Raw genomic sequence first — 20,122 nt, 5'->3', positions numbered from 1 at the left:
TCATGCCCTCTGGGGGTGCATGACACAACCCAGTGGTCTTCCTACAGTAACTTGGATCCAAGCCTCTTGCTTCCCGCCCCAGGAGTAGACTGCTCTGCATTGAACTTTTTATTTATTTTATTTTATAGAATTATTTTGTTAATCCTCACCCAAAGGTATTTTTCCATGGAATCTTAGGGAGAGTGGAAGACAGAAGGAAAGACAGAGAAACATCAATGTGAGAGAAACACATCGATTGGTTGCCTCCTCACGAGCTCCGACCAGGGCCTGGACTGGGGAGGAGCCTGCAACGGAGGTACATGCCCTTGACCAGAATCAATTGTGGGACCCTTTGGTCCGCAGGCAACGCTCTGTCCACTGAGCCAAACCGGCTAGGGCTGTATTGAGCTTTTTATGCAACAAAGTTGGTAGTGCCTTGCTCATGGCAACTTGGCAAGTGTCCTTCCTCAAGGACAGGTCACTAGTCGTCTAGTCCAGGTCACTGCTGTGTCTCAACCCTCTCTAAAAAGATACATTGTTAAGATCCTTCTTCTCCTCTTCCCCAAAATTCTGTCTCCCACTGCTCTCTGGAGAAGTCCTTCCCCTCCAGGGCCCAGCCTTTAGTCCTGGGCTCAGTGCCAGGGAAAGATGAAGCATTCCCATCCAGGTCATAAATTCAGTACTAAAAGGAAAAATTAGAACTTGGACTGGGTGTTTTGAGACTTCTGACTATAAGGAGTAATAGCTATATTTAAAATTGTAATAATACTTACATATATATTACATGCATCATTTGCATATATTTACCTGTATTATCTCACTTAGTTGTCACAACTGCCACGAACTGTTCTCATTCCCATTTTACAGATGAGGAAATCAAGGCTCAAGGAAGATAATTAACTTCCCAGTTAGGAAGTGGCAGGGCTGGGATTGGCACACTCCTTTGACTTCGAAGTCCATACTCTTTGCTAGCATGCCGAACTCCTAATGTAGAGATGACTGTTTTTTGGTCATTACCCCTGAGAATATAGTGAAAACAACGGATTCTCTTCCAAGAACAACACACATCCCTATCCACTCACAAATAATTCCCACTGAGCAAAATGATTCCATCCATGGACCACAGATCCTAGATCAGCCGTGGGCAAACTATGGCCCGCGGGCCGGATACCGCCCGTTTGAAATGAATAAAACTATTGAAAAAAAAGACCGTACCCTTTTATGTAATGATGTTTACTTTGAATTTATATTAGTTCACACAAACACTCCATCCATGCTTTTGTTCCGGCCGTCCGGTCCAGTTTAAGAACCCACTGTGGCCCTCGAGTCAAAAAGTTTGCCCACCCCTGCCCTAGATAAAAGCCTCAGTGGTAACTGACTGACTAGCCTGGTTGAGGGAGGGGAGCATTCTCCCCCGACCCTGTAGGGCTCCATGGGCTACTAACCACATTTCCAATCTTGCTGACTTGGATTTCTATGCAATTCCAAGGCTGTTTGGAGCCCACGAGGAGGGAAATTACTACCCTCCTGGTAAAAATGTTTCCTGGAGCTTCGCAGGAAGAAAAAGGCAACCACCTCTCTGGGGGCTGCTCCTTGATTACAACCAGAGGGTAGTGACCTGGCAAGGATGCCAGCCTGACATCCCAAAGGGTTACTGTATCCTGTTTGCGTAACAGTATTAACAGTTAATCCACGGCTCCCTTGGGGATACCTCGGCTGCCAGTTTAACCTCAGCCCCATTCCTCCTCTTCGGCCCTGGGATTCCTGGGCTCTGCTTTGGTTCTCTCGCTGGCTTGCTGTGACCCTTGAGTTACTTAAGGTGAAGAGGCTGGGGATAGGCAGCAGATTATGGTAGACCAGTAGTTCTCAACTGGAAGTGATTTGTCAAGAGACATCTGTCAATTATCTATTTGGCGATTGGTTGTCATGACTGGGGAAGAGGAGGTTGTTGCTGTCATCCAGTGGATAAGAGGCCAAGGATGCTGCTAGCAGTCATACAATGCACAGACAACCCCACAGCAATGAATTACCTGGCCCCAAATGGGCCAAGTTGAGAAGACTTGTGCTTAAGATCATGATTGTGGAATGAATGTTAGATGGACTTGGATTAGAATCCTTGGTCTGCTGTATGATCTTGAGCATGTCACTAAACTTGTACAAACCTTAGAGGAGTCAGCAGTGGTAAGAACACAGGTCCTGGAGTTTGAATCCCAGCTTTACCAACTGCTCTGTGCCTCAGCTTTCTGGGCCTCCCTTTTTCCTTACCTGTAAGATGACTTCAGAGGGAAGCTGGAAGTTATTCATGGAAAGTGCTTAGCAATGAGCCAACATACAAGTGCTCAGCTGTCAGCTGATAGTATTGCAACTATCACTGGTCTCCGCTTTTCCTCTTCTACGGCACGTAGCTTCTGTACCCACATATTCCATAACGCACGGCATTTTCACTATTTTTTTTTTTTAAAGCAGCACAATAATATTGGTGTTTAATGTTTATTTCACTACGCCGATATTTACATGCTGCTAGGCATTTTTTAAAAAAATATTTTTATTGATTTCAGAGAGGAAGGGGAAGGGAGAGAGAGAAACATCAATGATGAGAGAATCATTGATTGATCTGCCTCCTGCACATCCCCCACTGGGGATTGAGCCCACAACCCGGGCATGTGCCCTTGCCTGGAATCGAACCTTCAGTCCACAGGCCAACACTCTGTCCACTGAGCTAAGCCAGGCAGGGCTGCTAGGCATTTTTACTATTACATCCACTCTGCTGATACCCATACTCCTTCAGAGCAAGGACCTTAGATTTCTTTGCCTTCCCCTAGACTCCTAGGAGGATGCTTACCACCTAAGTACTCACATGACTATCTTCCAATTGCATATAAATTACGAATCAATTTTATTGATTCACATGTTTGGGGTTAACACTAATTGGGAATATTCTTGGTTTCACTATTTCACAGATATTTTGCAATAGAGGTAAAGGTTTTCACAAAATGGGTCCCACTTATAAGTTATTGCTCCTTTTGAAACCACCCAATTTGAGATAACCATGTCTACCAGCACCTGTGTTCAGGCTGCCCCTGGTTTGCTCCTGCTAGAGCTTAGAGAAGCAGCAGGTGTGAGTCTATCAGCTTAGCTTTCTCTTACCTAGATTATCAGTCCCACTTTGGCCAATGGAGAGCCTGCTGAGCACAGACTTTGAGACGATGCTTCGAGACGCTCTCAAGCAATTTGTTAGTTTGCTCCTCCTCCCCTCCCCCCAAAACACCGTTTATCCTAGCAAAGCTATGATTGTACATTCTCCAAGAACAGACTGTGTGCCTCATCTGCTCTGTTCAAGGACACCTAGGCACTCAAAAAGGCGAACTGATAATGACATTTACACGTGGGGCCGAATGTAGGTGGGTGGAGGCCTATCTCCATCTCTAACTTCTTCGGGACTAAGTTTCCCTCAATTGTGTGGCCAAGAGTAGAACAGATGGGACAGCATAGTTGACGGTTTAGGCTGGCCTGAGGGGAATCCCTAATTCTGCCGCTCACCAGCTCTGTGATGGTAGACAAGTTATTTTGCTTCCCTAAGCCTCAGTTCCCCCATTTGTAAAACTAATCACTGTACTTATCATTCATAGGGTTGCTGAGATAAAAACATAAAACACTCGGGACAGAGCTTGGCGCAAATGAACCCCTCAAAAATGTTACATATTGCCCTGGCTGGTTTGGCTCAGTGGAGAGAGAGTCGGCCTGCGGACTGAAAGGTCCCGGGTTCGATTCCGGTCAAGGGCATGTACCTTGGTTGCAGGCACATCCCCAGTAGGGGGTGTGCAGGAGGCAGCTGATCGATGTTTCTCTCCCATCGATGTTTCTAACTCTCTATCCCTCTCCCTTCCTCTCTGTAAAAAAATCAATAAAATATATTTAAAAAAATGTTACATATTATTATACTAAATTTGAAGGGAAAAAGCACCAATTATTACTTAGACAAGCTCATGCTCTCCCGGGGAGACAATGAGAACCTCTGCGTTCTTACAGTCACAGCAATGATAGTTCTCAGCCCTGAGGAGTTCCTAATCACCAGCAGCTGACCCAATCCCACTTCCCTTGTCCCATCTTTCCACCAAAACCCTCCCCAAGGGCAAAGGACAGAGGCACAGGCATATGGGTTTAGAGAAATCTGGTGTTTAATGGGCACATTCCAGCACCGGGCCTGGAATCGAAGCAGCAGGGACGGGTAGGTGACCCCACGGAGCCTCACATGGCGAAGAGGATGAGGAAGGCGACCATCAAACAGAAGAGCCCCATGGCCTCAGACAGGGCAAAGCCCAGAATGGCATAGGAGAAGAGCTGCTGCTTGAGAGACGGGTTCCTGCCAGGGACAAAGACCGATGGAAAGGAAGGGGTGAGGGCATGGGTGGTGGTGGAGGACTCAGGGAGGTTAGGTGCACGGGGATTGCTGACACTGGGAGAGGGCCTCGCCTGCACATGTCCTCGGGATTTGGCCCGATAAGCGGAGCGCTGCCATGGTAAGTTTAAGGGAGCCAGGGTGGAAGCATGTTTAAATTCTGACTCAGAGAGTTCAGGGAGGTTTCTCCTCTCCTCCTGGAGAAAACAGGAGGTGCACCGAATAAGCCAGAAACTATAGGGATGTCCTCTTGCCCAGGCTTCCCCCAAACAGGGTGGAATTTATGATGAGGGATAGTCTAGACCACCTCCAAACTCACCTGGCATAGCCAATGATCAAACTGCCGAACACTGTTCCAATTCCGGCCCCTGAACCAGCCACACCCACTGTGGCAGCCCCAGCACCAATAAACTTGGCCGCTGTGTCAATGTCCCGGGAGACAACACTGGTTTGGAACTCCCGTCTGGCCACCTGGAGTGGGGAGCTGCTGTAGGAAGGCTAGAAGGACCGAGAGAGAGAGAGAGAGAGAGAGAGAGAGAGAGAGAGAGAGAGAGAGAGAGAGAGAGGCGATAAAGGAGATAGTGAGGCACAAGGACAGGTGGCTGACTCCACCCCCTTCACCCCACCCACCTGAGCTCTGAAACTGCTGGCAAACTGCCTGGCAAGTACAAAATGCTCAGACTGCAGAGCATGCTGGGAGTTACTCTCAGGGTCCGTTCTCAGAGAGGGCCAGGGAAATGTCATGGGTTAGGGAAGCCTCCCTTTTGCAAGTTTCTCACCTACAATGCTCCCCTTGGGGGTACTTAGCACTATCTAAAGCACCTCAGATTCTCTAACTCTCCTTCCACTTTGGCCTAAAGGCGACTCAACTAACTTGAAGGACCTCTGTCTGGAGAAATTCCTAAGAGGGCCCATGCTCCTTTACCTGTTCAGATGGGATCTCTGGCCTACTCAGGAAGGAGGCAGACACAGGCCTGAGTAGACCCCTGGTGCAGCAGCGGATCTGTAAAATCAGAAAGACATGCCCCCCCAAATCAGGCAAGGAAAACCCCCCACAAACCCAAGGGCTGAGCTTCTATCAAGGAGGACTACAAATATTAGAAACAGAGAAAGTCCATTGTATTTCAAGGTCATATAGAGTATTCCTGTTTCTACCACGAGGCCTGCACCAGACAACCATCCTGAGACGCTGGTGTTGTCAGCAGTGGCAACCTTCCCATTTAAAACTGGGTACCAAAGTTCACTTCCATGGGCACGGCCCTCATCAGGATCTCAGAATGAACAAAACCCCACGCTGGTATCAAACCCGGCACAGGAAGGGTCTGTACCGAGATCAGCAAAGGAAGTGGAAGGGGGAAATCTTATTTTGCTAGAACGGTACTCACTGTTACATACCCTGAAGGGAGTGGACCAGTGAGCCTGCAGAGGCCCCTGAAACAGCCACCTAAGCTGAGCCCTTTAGAACCTGGTTTCCTTGACATATTTTTTTTTAGCGCAGTGGTTCTCAAACTTGGCTGAACACTGGAATCACCTGGGGAGTTCTAAAAACCACAGATGCACGGATTCCATCCTCCTTCCCGGAGTCAGTACAGCCTGGGGATCAGTACTTTTTAAGGCTCCCCGGTTGATTTTTAATGAGCAGCCAGGGTAGAAAATCACTGTATCCGTGGGCCAGGCTGGGGGTAAAGGTCAGATCCAGCCTCTCTGACCACGTTCCCAAGCCAAGACGGTTTGGTTTAGAGATCCAAATAAACAGGGGTTAACTGCACCCCATCCCACAGCCTCCCCAAAGAGCCACCATCATCTCGATCTCAGTCCATTCATTACACACATCGATGGCTCCCACACCTGGCGCGACAGAGCGCCCGGGAGCCGCAGCTTACCAGAGCCGGAGGGATGAGCAGTGCCCCGGTGGTCTGCATGTTTCCCGTCTGCAGGGGGAAACAGAAAAGTCCATGCACAGCCTGGTTATTTCCGGAGAGTGGCGACCTTCGGTCGTCCCCTGCACTCCCGCCCGTCGTCCCCGGACCCACGCTCTTCCTAGCACCGTGCCCAGCACTAGAGGTCAGAGGGACAGCGCGAGCTCCCGGGTCCCCCGCTTTCCGCGTGGCGGGTCTGCAGAGGAAGGTCACGCAGATCGGGAGGAGCGGAAGGAAGCCCGAGCCCCGGGAGGGAAATGTTGCGAAAGAGGCCGGTCTCCCGGGAAGACTGGAGGCCGGCCCGGGGCAGGCGCCGTGCAGGGTCCCCCTGGTTCATTTTACACAGCTCGCGGCTCCGCCCGCCTAAGTCGGGCAGTTAATCGCTCGTTACCGTTGGTCATTGACATGAACTGTTAAGGCTACAGATGCCCACCGTCTCCCCCGGCCCTGGGGGCAAATGCCCCTCCGCACAGCCCAGCCCACACCCCTGCCAATCGCTGGCTCCAGGCCCCAAGTCACCTGCACTCCCACAGCCCTGCTGCCCTTGCTCAGACCACGGCGCTCGCCCGGCTCAAGGTGACTGACTCACCTCCCCGCTTTAGCTCTAGGTTTCAGAGCTCAGCTCCCCCACCCACGTGTCTCGGGGTCCCCCCACTCTCATTGGCCGCAACCCCCCCGCGCTCCCATTGGTTAACGTCCTCAATTCCTCTTTTCTAATTGGTTTTCCGCGGCTCCTTCCTCTCTCTTCACAGGAGCTTCGTGGCATTTCCCGCCTCCCTGCGGGCAAAGGCGGGGTTTTCTCCCGAGATCTGGCTTCCGATTGGTTGATCTCTGAAATGCTCGACCATAGAGTCGGCGGGACTCAGAGGTTCCATAACCTCCCTCACAAAATGGCGACTAAGATGGAAGCGGCGGTAAGAGGCGTGAGAGAGATGACCGGACGCCTGACGCAGACAGACACCTGACCTTGGACCCGAGACTTCATTCGAGCGCTCGGGCCTTGAGGCGCGCTGCATGTTGGGACTTGTAGTCGGGTCGTAGGCCCAAGGACAGCTGAGATCCCGCGAGACGCTCTTTCCGGGGCTGGGGGAGCCAACGCCTTTGCAGCAAGTCCCGGGTTGGTGATTCGTGGAAACCTTGCTTCCGCCGTGGGGAATAAAGGCTGCCCGCTGGCCTCGAAAGTTCGCGGGTGGGCTTCTGCTGGTGTTCAGCAGTCATGCACTAGCAACCAGATTTTTTTTTTTTAAGTATTATTTTGTATTGTAAAAACATTCTAAGGATAAACAGTACCCTGATAGAAAAACAAGCAGAGGATAGGAATAAGCAATTCACTAAGGAATTATAAATTGAAGGGAAAAAACATTCAACTCCACTAATCAAAGAAATAGAAGTTTAAACGCAACATTTCGCAATTATCAAAAGAGCAAAGTTCCTTTTATTAATGTGAGCCAGGCAATCTCCTATACTGCTGCCGGAGTATGAAATAGAAGACCTTCCTTGAAAGCAATTTGGCAACATTCATTGGAAGGCTTTGAATGGTCCAGTCTCCTTGATCCAGAAATTCTTGAGGAATTGAGAGCCTTTTTAAACTCTTACGATCCTTTTTGACACAAGAATATAACTTCTGGGAATTTATCCTGAAGAAATAATCAGAAGTGCAAAAATTCTATTTAAAATATGTGCACTGCAGAGTTTATCGAAATTGGAAACAAGTAAATGGTTCAGTAAATTATGCTATCTTTCACTTGATGATATAAGCAGATATTTAAAATCATGTTTCTGAAGAGTATTTTTTAATATATTTTTTAAAATTGATTTCAGAGAGGGAGAGAGAGATAGAAACATCAAAGATGAGAGAGAATCACTGATCGGCTGCCTCCTGCACGCCCCCCTACTGGAGATCAATCCCACAACCTGGGCATGTGCCTCTGACTGGAATCGAACCTGGGACCCTTCAGTCCGCAGGCCGACCCTCTATCCACTGAGCCAAACCAGCTAGGGCCTGAAGAGTACTTTAGATTGAGAAAATTTTTGTGATGTAAGACGTGAAAAATGCAAAACTGTATGTACAGCATTGTGAAAAACTATGGAAAAAAGATTGGAAGAAAATAAGGCTATATTAATAGTTAATCCTGGGAGGTGTAATAAGCTTGATTTATGAATATGCATTAAATCTATGATAGAAAAATATCAAAAATTATACTAATCCGGAGAGTCTGAACTCTTAGAAAAACATTTTATGATTAAGGAGACTTAAGATAACCTGCCAGCATAATAGAGTGGAAAGAGTGTGGAGTTTTGAAGTCCCACAGACTTAATTCCTATCATGGCTTTTCCAGGCATAAGTGGATATGTACCTCTGACTAGACTACCAAATTTCTCTTATTTGCAGTGTTACAAACTACCATTTATTGAGACCTCACCATATGGCAAGCATTATGTTAAGTGCTTTCACCTCTTATAAAATTTAATTCTCAAATGCAAACAAAAGAAGAAATAAACAAATGGGGTTACATCAAACTAAAAACTTTTTGCACAGCAAAGGAAACCATCAAAAAAACTAAGAGACAACCTACTAAATGAGAGAATATATTTGCCAATGATACATCTGATATGGGGTTAATATACAAAATTTGTAAAGAACTCATGCTACTCAACACCAAAAAAATACAAACAATCCAACATTAAAAAATAGACAGAGGATATGAGTAGACACTTCTCCAAAAGGGGCATACAGAAGGCCAACAGACACATGAAACGATGCTCAACGTCAATAATTGTGAGAGAAATGCAAATTAAAACCACAATGAGATATCACCTTACACCTGTCAGAATGGCTATCATTAATAAATTTACAAATGACAAAATGGCCGGGATGTGGAGAAAAGGGAACCCTAGTGCACTGTTGGTGGGAATGCAGATTGGTGCAGCCACTATGGAAAACAGTATGGAGTTTCCTCAAAAGATTACAAATGGACCTGCCTTATGACCCAGTGATTCTACTTCTGGGGATTTATCCAAAGAAATCCAAAACACTAACTCAAAAGAATATACACACCCTATGTTCATTGCAGTGTTATTTATGGCCAGCTAATGTTCCATTGTACATACTAGTATGTACCACTAACTCAAGTGCCCATAGACAAGTGGATAAAAAAAACCTGTGGTACATATAGACAATGGAACATTAGCTGGCCATAAAAAAGGATAAAATTTTACCATTTGTGACACCATGGAAGGACCTGGAGGTATTACGTTCAGTGAAATAAGTCAGGCAGAGAAATACAAATACCACATGATTTCACTTATACAGTATGTGGATTCTAAAGAACAACATAAATGAACAAACAAAATTGAAACAGGTTCTGCCCGACTGGTGTGGCTCAGTGGTTGAACATGGACCTATGAACCAGGAGGTCACGGTTTGATTCCCAGACAGGGCACATGCCCAGTTGCAGGCTCAATCCCCAGTGTAGGTCATGAAGGCAATCAATGATTCTCTCTCATCATTGATGTTTCTCTTTCCCTCCTTCTCCCTTCCTCTCTGAAATAAATAAAAAAATATGTAAAAACCATATATTAAAAATACACACATATATAAAAGATCAAGTTATTACTATAATTGTACTGTTAGTAACACTGAAACTCTCAGCATGGCAAGAATATGATGTTTTTATGTTATTATTTTTGCTTATCTACAGTTTTTAATTTTCTACAATGCTTGTGTATTTCTTCTGAAATAACAGATTATTTATTTATTATTTTTAATTTTTATTTAATTTATTGTGGTGGCATTGGTTAATAAAATTATAAATGTTTCAAGTATACAATTCTGTAATATATCTTCATTATGTGTTCACCATCCAAGGCTAAGTTCCCCTTTATCACCATTTCACCATTTATCTCCCGTTTCCCTGCTTCTACCTGCTCCACCCCACCTTTCCCTCTGGTAATCACCATACTGTTGTTGTCTATGTTTATGAGTTTTTTGGTTTTGTTTATTCTCTTCACCTTTTTCACTCAGCCCCCCAAGCCCTCTCCCTTCTGACAGCTGTCAGTCTGTTCTCTGTAACCATGAGTCTGTTTCTATAAAACAGGTTATTTTAAATCATAGTGTAAAATAGTGAATAAAAAACTAAGAATGAGAAAAGAGAATGGGAGAAGAGGACAAAATATCATTCTTTTGAGGAATTTTGCTGTAAAGGGGAACAAAGAAACGAAGCTGTAGCTGGAGGAGGAAGTGGGGTCAAGTGAATTTTTCTTTATGATAAAAAAAATAGCTGCATGGTTTTATCAGATTGGAATAAACCAACAGAAATGGAAAAAACTGGTGAGAAAGGAGGGGGAAAAGGGAGGATTTCTGAAGCAATGCCCTTAAGTAGGCCAGAGTAACAGGCCTTATAACTGTATTAACATCAGGCACAATATCCTTTAAAGCAAAAACACTATACAGAAAAGAGGCTCATATATACATTAATAAAGGGTTCAATTCATGAAGAGACTATAATTCTAAACTGTATACATCTAATAACATGCATATAAAGTGAAAGTTGGCAAAATTATAAGGAGAAATTCAGAAATTCACCCTCATGGTGGGAGATTTAACACAACTGTTGGTAATTGACAGATCTAACAGACCAATATTTAACTAGGATAGAAAGGATTTGACCAACACAATTAACTACCTTTATTTATTGAACTTGTATAGAACTTTTCCCTCAGCAATTAGCGTGGACACACTTTTCAAGCACAGATGGACACTTAAAAATTGACCACTTACTAAGCCACAAGACAAGATTCAATAAATACCAAAGAATCAATATCTTACAGACCACATTCTCACGATACAATTAGATAAGAAATCAAAACATTAAAACCTGACTGTGTTTAGTGGTTGAGCATTGACCTATGAACCAGGAGGTCATGGTTGGATTCCTGGTCAGGGCACATGTCTGGGTTTCAGGCTCAGTCCCCAGTGTGGGGGTGTGCAGGAGGCAGCCAATCAATGACTTTCTCTCATCATTGATGCTTCTATCTCTCTCTCTCTCTCTCTGAAATCAGTAAAGATATAGTAAAAAAAAAAAAAGAACAACAACCATGCATTTAAACAAAACAAAACTCAAACAACCTTTCCAATGTGACTGTTGGAGTCCATACCAAGAATTGAGGGGCAGTATCTAGAAAAGGGGAAGTGAGACTCATAGCCAGGCAGATATCCCAAAAGATCTCCACTACATTCTAGGCCACTTTGTCCAGCACATGTGTATATCACACACGTGTGCACATAGATACTTACAGACACACAAACATACCTTTCTCCTAACATGGCCTAAGATGACCTCCACCAAGCATGACCCAACCACCTCAAGAACAACCATAACTCATCTTCCCAAAGTTAAATCCTCCGTGTTCAGTTAGTATCCAGAGGCCACATCGTGAGGCAGCTATTCCCCAAGGACTATAATCTAAAGAAGTCTAGTCTTCTAGTTCAAGCTCAGCCTTACCTTGGAGTGGCTCCATATCATCCTGTCATTTATGGATCAAACAATAGATATGACTGCCATCTGCCCCACCACGTGCTCATTTGGAGCTTCCTTCCATTCAGCAAGGTCTCATGTGGTACAAGGTCAGGACAGATTCATGGACACTTGGTTCACCAAGACCTTTTTGAGTACCTAGGTTCATTGAATTTCATTTTGTCCATAACTTAGATATTTAGTCTATGGATCTCAGTCATTATCTTTGCACAAAGTTCTTCTAAGTTCCAGCTCAATTCCTCCCTCTCTCTCTTATGATTTAAAACGTGTCAAATGGTATAATATATATATTTAAATCAATTTTGTATCTCCCCGTGTTTTACTTACTAAGCATGTTCACTTAATTTTCTAGAATTTCTCCAACCCCAAAATATTTCTAAACATCCGTGTTCAATGATAAGGTAAATTTCCTTATATATTAACTGGCCATAACAAAGTCCCAGTGTTAGTTCTTATTAAAATCTCAGTTTTAGTTCTGATTAGCAGTACCTACTAGTAATCAGTACTCATTTACAATAGTGGGAAAGGAAAAAAAAAAAGATAATCACAATAGCTACTCTAAGCACTCTTGGACAAGTCTCTACTAGAATCAGCAGATCTCATAGGCACACTACGAACTCGCTTCCTGGGCAGTGGAATGATCTCCTTGGTCCTTATGATCTCTATCTGCTTGGAGGGCTTCCCTTGTCCAACCAGCATCCTTCAGGACTGCTCCAAAGAAGACCAATGGGTAGGGCCTCCTATAGGGAGCTGTGTAGGTTGAGCCATCTGCTTCCCATTACTGCTGGTATTCGTTTTTTTTAGCGGGGTTTGGGACTGAGTCTTCCTGCAGCATTGGATTAAGAAAGTTCCAGGCCTCTGTTTTCCAACATTCTATATTTTTGTCTGGTACTACAATTCCCATAAAACCTGGGCAGCCTGAGCATTTCATTTGAGAGGTCTCTGCTAAAGAGCCCAAACTAGGAATCTTGTGTTCAGTAATGTTCCAGGCCTGGTAAAGACTCAGAGCTGGGCAAGACTAGGGGCTATACCAATTTCTTTCTAACGAAGAACCTTAACCTCAGGGTATGGATGGTGACTAATGGGAGTGGGGGGTCTGATGGGAGCCTTTCTCCTCTAATCTGCCTCGGAAGGTTAATTCTGCAACCTTTCATTCCACACTACCAGGAAGTTTTTTAAATGGGAGGCAATTTTACATTTGTCCGACAGAGGGCGCTCAATGGAAGATTTGGAGAGACCTGTGTCTTGGTCTCTCTCTCTCTCTTCCCCCAGCCCCCCAACCATTCTGGATCTGACTTCAAATTCTGTCTAGGATCTGACCACTTTTCCTCACCTGCTGTGCCACAGCTCTAGCTCGAGTCCCCTTTATTTGCTCAGCTGGGTTACTGCGCAGACCTAACCCTTGCTTGCCTTGCTTTTACTTGTTTCCGTACCATCTAATCTCACCTACCCAGAAGCCAGAGAGATCCTTTCAAGATGCAGCAAGTCCTGGAATAATGTCCTTTCCTTAGAGTGTAGATGAGTTGCATAGGAACTTAACTCTTGCTTATATCAAGTAGCCTGCAGTAAAACTGACTTGGTTATATGTCATTCAGTCACAAACCTGTTCAGGGCGTTCAGTGAGGAGTTGCTTTACGAGTACACCAACTCACCCCGCTGCTCAGGATTCTGCCACGGCTTCCCACTGCTCTCAGAGAAAAGCCGAGTTCCTACAACTCCACCTCCTTGGTCCTCGGTTGCTCGTCCGACCTGTCCTACAACTCTCTGCTCACCTTCCCATATTCCTGCTCTTCCCCTTTAAGTCCACTCCCTAGTTTCTTTCCTATATTGGCTCAAATCTCGCCTTTCCAATGAGGTCTGCTCTGACCTCCCTATTTAAGATTGCAACCAAATGCTTCAAATTTAAGATTGTTCCCTACTCTCCCCAAACTTCTTCCTGGGCTCTATGATTTCCTCCATAGTACTTAGCATCTTCTAACCACTTTTCCATTTTGACTATAACAAACAAATGCTTACTATTTGTCCTCCTTCTCCTTCCTACATTTAAGCTCCTCAAGGCAGGGAGCAGAGATCTTTGCCTATTTTTTTTTCACTGTGTGTAGAACAGTATCTGGCCCAGAGAAGGAGTTCAATCAGTATCTGTTGAATGGATGAATCAATATTCTCATTCCAACAGCTAAGACCTTTCAGTTTACTAATCACTGCTCTAAACTTCATTCTCAGGTGTGGAGGCGGTATCGAGAATCAGAGAATCTGACGGGAGAGTTCTGCAGGGTTCATGGCTAATTCTTGATCTCGAAGGTGAAAATCTCAGTGAGGTCGCCCATCTTTGGTTAACTGGGCCATTGATGGGCAACAGCTGATCGCTGGCTGCAGCGTCCTTACTATCCAGGTGATCTTGGACCAGTTGATTAACTTCTCTGTGTTTCCATTTCCTTATACAAGATTATTTAGCAGATTAAACGAATTAATATTTATAAAGTATGTAGAACACTGCTTGGCACATAGTAAGGGTCACAGAAGCATTTGTCCTTCTTTAACTAAATATGTTAAGCTGTGGCTTAACTTGCATAAAATCCCAAACGTTGCGCCTTATACAGTGGGTAGCCTAGATGTAACAGGATTGCTTCTTCTTCTTCTTTTTTTTTTTTAAAATTCCTAACTGATTTTTTTTCCTCCCCCAAGAGCATTACTTGCTAGAGAAGCTCTGTGGATTCGATGGCTTTACCAATAATCATGTTTTCCTCTTCTTCCCTCTTAATCATCGCCTGTTTTGAGCCCGGAGTTCCTTCTCCACAGTGTAATGTGTGTCAGCAGACGGGAACTCCAGCCCAACCCTGGGGCAGAACCTGAATGAATCACGGTGATTTTGTTTCCCTTGCCGCTGACTGGTTCAGCAGTGGTCAGGTGCCCTCCACTGGGTTCCCTAGAGCACAGCCTGAGGCAGGGATGCTTGTGCAAGTGACTGATGGACAGGCTGTCCTCAGGAAATGTGGGGAAGCAGGGAAAAGAGAAGCAAGATATGGTCTCACTTGGAGATCAGCTTCAATCTGAGCCTATGGGGAGCTCTGGAGGGTGTCTTTGCTTTGGCATTAAAGGCCCACATCCCAGCACACCCCCGAGTCCCAGGCCAACTGAGATGGTTGGTCCCTCTACATAGAACCCGAGTTTGGTGAATGATATATGCAGGGAATTCTGCCAGGGGGTTTCCAAGAAAGAGACACAACAGGGATAAAGAATTAGTTTTCTCTCTCTGGATGTTGTGTGGATTATGCTCGGAACTGCTGCTCTTGCTGGGTGGCCATGACAGGAGAGAGCCTTCAGGCAGAGCTGACACGGGGGCCGGGAGGGGAGGGAACAGGGGGTGCGGGGGTGTGTGACTAGCAGCTACTCCCCCTGGAAATCTAGGCGGAGGGTGAACTGGCTGTCTCAGCAGAAATCCCCGGTGAAATGATGGGCCTGTCTTCCCTTCACGAAACACACACTAGGCAACAATGAATGAAGGAGCTCAAAAGAGTAATAGCGTGTGTAGAAAAGGGACAGCAATTTTATTTTACATGTTCCACTGTGCCATACAAGGGAGGGGATTCCGTCCTAGGCCTCAGAAAGGAGGTGTTTGATGTGGACTCTCCCTCTCACCCAGCTCTGCTTGTCCCTGTTATGGGTTGGCTCAACGAGATAGACCACCGACTCAGAATTTAAATTTAAGAGCCTTTCTTAAGCTGGCCAGCTGACCACAGCGCCTATCTCCCCCTCTGGGAGATTTGGAGCATGTGGCGGAGACCAAGGGTGCAGTATGATCCTTCATAGCAAATCAGTGTTGGAAAAAATACAAAGCATTCCATTCGCTGTTCCTTAGAAGTTCACAGAAAGTTCATAAGCACAAAGGGGGGGTAAACAGAGTCACACCTGGCTGGAGCATATCATAACACATTGTTTTTCTAAGACAATCTAGTAATTTTTCTTTTATGGTTCCTAACCCTGACACAATCCTCCATACGTCAGTCCCCCCTCCCAGCACATTCAATTTCTCATGTCCCATTTCCTCCCCTTAGCACATTCTGTAACATTCTGTAAGCCTTCCATGGCTCAGTCCCACACCCTGTAACAGTCCCCTCAACCCTCCCCACTTTCCCCTCTAAGAGGCTCTCAGTACCGGGCATCCCAGCCTCTTTTTTGAGAAACTTCACCCCTTGCTTAAAGAAAAGGAGACTCAGTTCCTGTTAGTCCTGTGGCAGACAACGTCAGTGCCCCTCCCTCATCCCTTCCACATGCACTGCTCCCTTCTATACCTTCCCTTACACACAGGCGGTCTGTACGTCAAGCACCTGCAGCTGCCCACCTGAGGCTGCTGGGCTGCTGAAGCATGCCTGGCCAGGAACGGGGCAATGTTGGGGGGTAACAGCTCTGGGGAAAGCCCTCAGCCGACGGCGGGCAGGATTCGGTGGGTGACTACCCCAGCTTTCCCACTCCTGGTGAGGGCAGCTCTGAGGCGGGTTCTACACAGGATGGAACCCCAGCTGCCTACAGCAGTCATCTGCTCCTCAGCACTTCCTGTGTTGGCTTCCTTCCCTCACTTCCTCGCTTACTTGTTTTGAATACTTTGCTGTTAAGGTCATTTCTTTCTCATGAAGCGGTCGGAGGTGAGCAGCCCAGGGCGTTCAGCGTGGCTCTGCCATCCTCAGCGTGTGGCTTCCATCTCTGTGTCTAGGCCACCCCTCAATCAGCAGGAAGCGGGGCTGTGAAGAGAACAAGCTCCTTTTTCTTTTCTAAAGATGCAATCCAGAAGTTGCGGACCTCACTCTTGCTCACCTCCCATTGGCCAGAACGTAGGCACGTGGCCACACCGAGCTGCAAGGAGGGTCGTAAAATCTGGTGTCTGGCTGGACGACCGCTTATCCTACTAACGCTTACGGGCGGGGTTTCCATGACTCACAGGAAGAAAGGGAGCGTGGGTAGGACTGGTACTGCAGGGGGTAATTAGAACTCTCTGTCCCCGTGTCTGCATGAATCACAATAAAGGACATTTATTGAGTGGTTATTATGTGGACACTCTGTTCCACACACTTGTCATGTGCGAGGCGTTTACTCTGCACAGTTACGTCTGAGGTAGGTTCTATGCCATTGTTTTAGAAAAGAACCTTTTCAAAGGGGCGGAGAGCAGTCCGTTAATGTTGCCCAGAATCTCATAGGCAGTAAGTGATGGAGCCGGACCATCTGACCCTAGAACCAAATACGCTTAGTCACTGCTTTATTCTGCTTCTGAGCCACACGTAGGTATTTTGAGATGTTTGTTTGCTCTCTCGGACCAGAGCTTTACTTCCCTTAACACAGACATCAGCTGTTCAGCCTTCAGACATATCACGCTCATGCGCTTTCCTAGGAATGTGTCATGCTTGCCAGTCAAGGACTGCCTTCCCCACGGCGGCACTGTGGCCTGGTGGACCAGCCACCTTCCCGCCCCTGCGTGGCCTTCCCCGTTGGCCTCTTAATACCCCCCATTGTATCAGTGACTTCAGTGTGGCTCAGGTCCTTGCTACTTGAAAGAGCCCCAAACTCACCCCCGTGTATGTGAGGCGGGAGTTCACTTTTGTCTCGTGCATGTTGATGGAGAGGTTTAAGCAGGGGGAAGTAAGAACAGATTCACTCACGATTTAGAAGCATCCTTAGGTAGCAACGGGCAGGGCAAGTAGGAGGTGGGAGGGAGGAGAAGTACGGAGGTCAATGCAAGATCTTAGCCTGGCCCCGGCAGTGGGGACGGAGGGAGGTTCCTGCCTCTTGTTTGGCGCCGGAGCCTGGCCAGGGGGCCACGTTCTTGTTTTTCCAATGCTAGTTTCCTCTCCCTCTGGCCCCACCTGCCTCTCTAGGTGGGTCTTGAACTGTTCCAGACCATGCACGCTCCAGCGACACCACAGCTCTCGCAGGCCCCCCAACAAGCCTGCACTTCTACAGTGCATTGCCTTTGCTCATGCGGTTCCCTGTGCCTGGAATGTCCTTCCTCTCCAGCGCTGCCTGGCAAACTCTTACTCATCCTTCAAGGCCCAAGCTCAATATCACTTCCCCTGGGATGCCTTCTCTTACTGTCCCAGACTTATTCCCATCCCCCCCATAGAACTTCGTACACACATCTATTACCGTAGTCACTGCACGGCATCGTGAGCATGGGTTGATGTGTTTGCAGTGGCCATGGCAAAATGGTGACTTCCCAGAGGCAGGAATGAACTTTATTCTCTTCCTATTACCCCTTGTTCCCAGAGCTCGGACATGGTGCCTGGTATAAGCAGACACTCAGTAAATGTCAGTGAGTGGTGGGGTTGATCTCAGCTTGATAGAAGAGGGGGCTCCTCACCTGCACCTTCTTGGAGCAACCTCTAGAGGGCAGTCTCGCATCACGCCCGCTTCTTCTCTAAGTCTGCCCAGTTGCTTTTCTCCCCTAGACAGCTAGCTAGCTAGCTAGCTAGCTAGATAGATAGGGATAATATATATGATATATAGATAAATTTATAGAGATATAGATAAGCAGGTAGAAATAGATATATATAGGGCATGGCCCAGATGGGCTCTAGGACCTGGGAATCTAACCTACTAGAGGCACTGCTGGCCCATCCCTTAGACTTCGGCTCAGGGTATAGGAAGTATGGTTGAAACTACTAGCTTCAAAATGAAAACAGGAAATTGCAAAATGGAAATTTACAAATATTTAAATAAATGGCTATAAAACAAAACGTCAGCCAATCAACTGCAACTCCACTTGCACACAGTTTACACATAATTTCATTTCAGGTGGGATGCGAATGCATCTTACTATTTTTGATACGATGTGGGCAGTCCTAAAGGGCCCTTATGCCCTGGGAAAGGCCTTGGGAGGGGGTAAGGAATGGAGTGTTACGTCAACCCCAGACTGTCCGCCAGAGGGCTCAGGGTGCTGCCCACTGAGCCACAGGCTGCTGAGGTCAAGTTTCCCTTCTTCCTGCTGAGGGCTCCAGAGCGAAGCCCATGAAGATAATGGTCAGTAACAAGGATTGCCCTCAACCACCACCTCTCTTCATCTCTAGGTAACTGCGAGAGGAGTAGTATTGCATTTACTTAAGTTCTTACACTGGAGAGAGGCTGATAAGAAGAGGCTCTGCCCCTGGACTTCCGGCTCATGGGGTGGAATGGACAAGAGAAAGAACAGAACTGAGTGACTCCGAATTCAAGACAGAACCAGTCAGGGGCTCTGGGTGGGGGCCCGGGAAGGCTCCTGGGAAGGGGCAGCATTTTGGGCCTTGACAGGTGAGTCAGCTGTTGCACAGGCAGTAGGTGGAGCATCTTAAAAGGGCAGGAGAGAGGGAAAGGGAAATTAGATGGCATGTGCTTCGGGCCTCACAGAATTCCTGGGGTGTTATTGTCTCCAGTTAAACATGAAGGGACTGAAGAGAGTTCATTGTAGTCACAGCACGGGCCACTACTGAGCGCTTGCTCCCAGCCAGACCCTGTGCTGAGCCCCTTCCACATATTGTCTCATTGAATCCTCTCAATGACCCTACTGGGAGGTAGATGATATTAAGTTCATTTTACAGATAGACCTCTAATTTTTTTTTTTTACATTTTTTTATTGATTTCAGAGAGGAAAAGAGAGGGAGAGGGAGATAAGAAACATCAATGATGAGAGAGAACCACCGATCAGCTGCCTCCCGCATGCCCCGCACTGGGGATCGAGCCCGCAACCCAGGCATGTGCCCTTGACCAGAATCGAACCTGAGACCCTTCGGCCTGCAGGCCGACGCTCTATCCACTGAGCCAAACCAGCTAGGGCGAGGCCTTTTATTTTAAAAGGAGATATTAAAGAGCAGATAGGGAGCAACAACAAAAACAGCCCTATTGTTCAGCCTGTATTTAGCTTTCCAGAGGCTGGAATTGGCTACAGGAAGAATTTCCTAACAACAAAGGGCGTGAAGCCGGAGCACATAGTAAAGGCGCCTCCTCAAGTTTCCCCCCAGGAGCATTTTCATCTCGGGGGTGGTCATTTCGGAAGGTCTCGCCGGGAGGAGAGGCCCTGGTGACGGGTGACGGGCAGGTGGGTCTGTTTGGCTTCCTGAAGCCATGACAGTTGATAAACAGATGCCGTTTGGCATTACCTGCGGTTCGCCAGCAGGGGATGGAGCACCTGCCTTGCCAAGGTGCCCATTTATAACTAACTATTTCCTGGACCGGAGTCGATTTCTGTTTAAGCGCCTGCCTAAACCGCTCTCCTGCTTAACATGAACAGTTGCTTCTCTTTGGCTGAGAGGCAGTTGAGCTGCAAA

At 46.7% G+C, this 20,122-nt stretch overlaps 1 protein-coding gene and 1 long non-coding RNA gene across 4 annotated transcripts; both read right to left on the bottom strand.

Moving 5' to 3' along the window:
* Positions 1–4,137: 4,137 nt before the first annotated feature.
* ATP5MC1 (ATP synthase membrane subunit c locus 1) lies at positions 4,138–16,598 on the bottom strand. 3 transcript variants are annotated; one of them, XM_036341073.1, is made up of 5 exons: positions 16,424–16,598; positions 6,262–6,309; positions 5,304–5,381; positions 4,698–4,876; positions 4,138–4,342 (listed from the first exon to the last, which is right to left on the bottom strand). In XM_036341073.1, exons 1-5 carry the CDS (start codon positions 16,451–16,453, stop codon positions 4,228–4,230), a joined length of 450 nt encoding a protein of 149 aa, XP_036196966.1. In that variant the 5' UTR covers positions 16,454–16,598; the 3' UTR covers positions 4,138–4,227. The 3 variants fall into 3 exon arrangements, with proteins under 3 accessions (XP_036196966.1, XP_036196967.1, XP_036196968.1); XM_036341074.1 differs by lacking the exon at positions 16,424–16,598 and adding an exon at positions 6,817–6,967; XM_036341075.1 differs by lacking the exon at positions 16,424–16,598 and adding an exon at positions 6,887–6,935.
* Positions 7,713–15,778, bottom strand: LOC118671932. Its single transcript, XR_004972928.1, has 2 exons — positions 13,438–15,778; positions 7,713–7,934 (listed from the first exon to the last, which is right to left on the bottom strand). It is a non-coding gene; the product is annotated as an uncharacterized LOC118671932 (long non-coding RNA).
* Positions 16,599–20,122: the final 3,524 nt, after the last annotated feature.

The sequence above is a fragment of the Myotis myotis genome, unplaced genomic scaffold (genome assembly GCF_014108235.1).
Source record: "Myotis myotis isolate mMyoMyo1 unplaced genomic scaffold, mMyoMyo1.p scaffold_m19_p_17, whole genome shotgun sequence".
Lineage (NCBI taxonomy): Eukaryota > Metazoa > Chordata > Mammalia > Chiroptera > Vespertilionidae > Myotis > Myotis myotis.
This window is presented reverse-complemented; position numbering and strand designations above follow the sequence as displayed.